Raw genomic sequence first — 3486 nt, 5'->3', positions numbered from 1 at the left:
ATTAGCACTCTATGAGAGTCTCATATGTTGTCTTAATATGAGTTAAATTCATCATCACTATCTCTCCACAATTTCTTGTCGTCTCATTCAATCTTTGATCAATGTTAAGTATTTATTGAAAAATTTGGGAAACACAACCTTTGAATTTTATCTCGATTTCGTCAATTATTTGATTTAACGGTCGTTGTTATATAATATGTTATTATTTTGATTTACGTATGAGCTATAGTATTTAATTCTTGAATTGTTATGCGATTGAATATGTTTTGTTTTTCATGAATTACGATGAAATTATTTTTAATGCGCGTTTTGGAAAATCAGTGTTATTGTTATTAAATTGTAACTGCGTTAGGTGCACCTAGTTACCTCGTATTTATTAAGAAGAGTTACCCGTTAGATGGAGCCGCCCCTATGAGAAATTTCATCCGTAGGAGGAGAGGGCTATCAACGTGATGTAAGCTCCCTAATTGATACATAATGATGCGTTGCGGGAATTAAGAGGAGAGGGTCATCCGTTAGATGGAGCCAGTTGATGAATCAATTTCTCAAGCTCAAGGCGTTCGTCAACGAGGTCGTGTTTCAGTTCGTGCTCTAAACAGGCGTAGAGCTAATGTTGGCGGACGTGGTTTGAATGCCGATGTTGAGGTACCTAGGAGGAGGCGCGGAAATCCAACCATGGAAGAGTTTGCTGCTGGTATGCAGGGGTTACAACAGGTTGTGCAACAACTTGTTGGGGTTGTCGTCGGACAACAACAGGAGGGTGATCAAAGGCATGAAAATATCAATGGTCAACAAGAGGTTAGACAAGTTGAGCGTCAGACAACTGCTGCCACGAGGGGTATTGAGGTTACTTTACCAGACTTCATGAAGCTTAAACCCCCTACTTTTTCTGGGTCTAGTGCAACTGAGGATCCACAACAATTCATTGACAGTCTAGAGCGGCTTTGGAGAGCAGTAGAACTGACATCATTTCAACTAGTAGGCGTGGCACGTGATTGGTTTGATATAGTGTCACATGGTAGACAAGTGGGGTCACCTCCGTTAGCATGGAGGGAGTTTTCTCAGTTTTTCATGGCTCGTTTTCTTCCGGAGAGTGTTAAAGATGGATTAGCTCATGAGTTTGAGCGATTGGAGCAAACAGAGAGTATGACAGTTTCAGAGTATAGTGCTCGTTTTACACAGCTCTCTAGACATGCTCCCTATCCTATCACCGAGGAGATGCGTGTTAAGAGGTTCATTAGAGGATTGAAGGATTATTTATTTAGATATGTGGTTGGGTCAAATTTTTCTACTTTTGCTGAGGTTTTGAGTTTGGCTCTTTTGATTGAGCAACGACAGAAGGAAAAAGGAGGCAATAGACAAAATTCACATAAGAAGCAAAGGATTGAAGGATCTTACAGTAACTATTCAAACTGCGGTGGTGGATCTATGTTTGGTTATCAGGGGCAACAAGGACTCATGTCTCAAAGGGGTGGCCATAGTGGGCAGTCTTTTAGGACAGTCCAGATTCGTAGATCAGATTCTGGAGCAGCATCACAATCCATTTTCCCTCAGAGACATTCTGGTGTTTCAGCTACACGATGTTCTACTTATGGTAGGTTTCACTTCGGGAATTGTTCTAGAGATGGTAATGTTAAGGTGTGCTACCAATGTGGCCAAATAGGTCACATCATGAGGGATTGTCCTGTAGATACGACACATTCATCCCCTAGTTATGCATCAGCACCAACAACTTTGGCATCTTCTCAGACTCATTCTGCATCTGTGCGTCAGAGTGGAAATTCTTATGTCAGAGGTTCAGGAACATTTCAGCAGCGAGGTAGAGGATTTGGTGGTAAAGGTCAGATACCAGCAGGAAGAGGTCAGGCTCGAGTGTTTACTTTGACTCGTTAGGATGCTCAGACATCCAATGCAGTAGTTACAGGTATACTTTCTATATGTTCTAGAGATGCTCATGTTTTGTTTGATCCTGGAGCTACACATTCTTTTGTATCCTCGTGGTTTGCTACTCAACTTGGTAAATGTTCATCTTCTTTAGAAGAGCCTTTAGTTGTAGCTACACCTGTTGGTGGAAATTTGCTTGCTAAGTCGATGTATCATTCTTGTGATGTAATTATTGATGGCAAGGTGTTGCCGGTAGATTTAGTAGTTATTGACTTGATAGATTTTGATGCGATTTTGGGTATGGATTGGTTGGCTTTGCATCATGCCACTTTGGATTGTCATAACAAAGTGGTGAAATTTGAGATACCAGGACAATCAGTCTTCTCATTTCAAAGAGCACATTGTTGGGTACCACATAACCAAATCTCAGCATTGAGAGCTGGCAAGTTAATGAGAAGAGGTTGTCAAGCGTACTTAGCCTTGATAAGGGATACACAAGTTGCTGAAGAGGAATTGGAGAAAATTCCAATAGCATGTGAATTTCCAGATGTTTTTCCTGAAGAACTTCTTGGGTTGCCACCTGATAGGGAGATCGAGCCTTGGTAAGGGATACACAAGTTGCTGAAGAGGAATTGGAGAAAATTCCAATAGCATGTGAATTTCCAGATGTTTTTCCTGAAGAACTTCTTGGGTTGCCACCTGATAGGGAGATCGAGTTCTCTATAGACTTAGTTCCTAACACTCATCCTATATCTATACCTCCTTATCGTATGGCACCCGTAAAACTTAAAGAGTTAAGGGAACAACTTCAAGATCTTCTTGATAAGGGTTTTATTCGTCCAAGTTCTTCTCCTTGGGGAGCACCCATCTTATTTGTAAAGAAGAAAGATGGATCCATGCGGCTATGTGTAGACTACTGACAGTTGAATAAAGTAACTGTGAAGAATAAATATCTGTTACCCCGCATTGATGAGTTGTTTGACCAACTTCAAGGAGCTCAATGTTTTTCTAAGATTGATTTGCGGTAGGGGTATCACCAGTTGAAGATTAAGAGGGATGACATAACGAAGACAACTTTTCGCACGCGTTATGGACATTATGAATTCCTGGTTATGTCTTTTGGGCTTACTAATGCCCTAGCAGCTTTCATGGATTTGATGAATTACGTTTTTAAACCATTCTTGGATCAATTTGTGATTGTTACATCCTTGTTTATTCCAAGAGTAAAGAAGAACACGAGCGACATTTAATGTTGGTTTTGCAAACCTTAAGAGATAAACAATTATATGTCAAATTCTCAAAATGTCAGTTTTGGCTGGATGGTGTGACATTTTTAGGACATGTTGTGTCTAAGAATGGAATAAGTGTAGAGAATGGAATAAGCGTAGATCCAAGTAAGGTGGAAGCAGTCCAGAATTGGCCCAGACCTACCACAGTGAAAGAGATTCAGAGTTTTCTTGGCTTAGCTGGCTATTATCGACGTTTTGTGAAGGATTTCTCAAAGATTGCATCTTCGTTGACTAGGTTGACCCATAAGAAAGTTGAGTTTCGATGGACTGATGCATGTGAGGAAAGCTTTCAAAAATTGAAGGAGTACTTGAC

The 3486-nt window shown here is 40.5% G+C and overlaps 1 protein-coding gene across 1 annotated transcript in view; it reads left to right on the top strand.

Annotated features, from left to right (window-relative positions):
• The first annotated feature begins 519 nt into the window (after positions 1–519).
• The window catches only part of LOC140920073 (uncharacterized), a 14397-nt gene continuing 11430 nt past the window's right edge, over positions 520–3486 (top strand). The window contains 5 exon segments of the mRNA XM_073367386.1: positions 520–1861; positions 1949–2486; positions 2591–2792; positions 2913–3107; positions 3194–3477. Coding sequence (XP_073223487.1) covers positions 520–1861; positions 1949–2486; positions 2591–2792; positions 2913–3107; positions 3194–3477 — 2561 coding nt within the window.

Source organism: Cicer arietinum, chromosome 4, assembly GCF_000331145.2.
Source record: "Cicer arietinum cultivar CDC Frontier isolate Library 1 chromosome 4, Cicar.CDCFrontier_v2.0, whole genome shotgun sequence".
NCBI lineage: Eukaryota > Viridiplantae > Streptophyta > Magnoliopsida > Fabales > Fabaceae > Cicer > Cicer arietinum.
The sequence above is the reverse complement of the archived record's forward strand: the minus strand, read 5'-3'. Positions and strand labels throughout refer to the sequence as shown.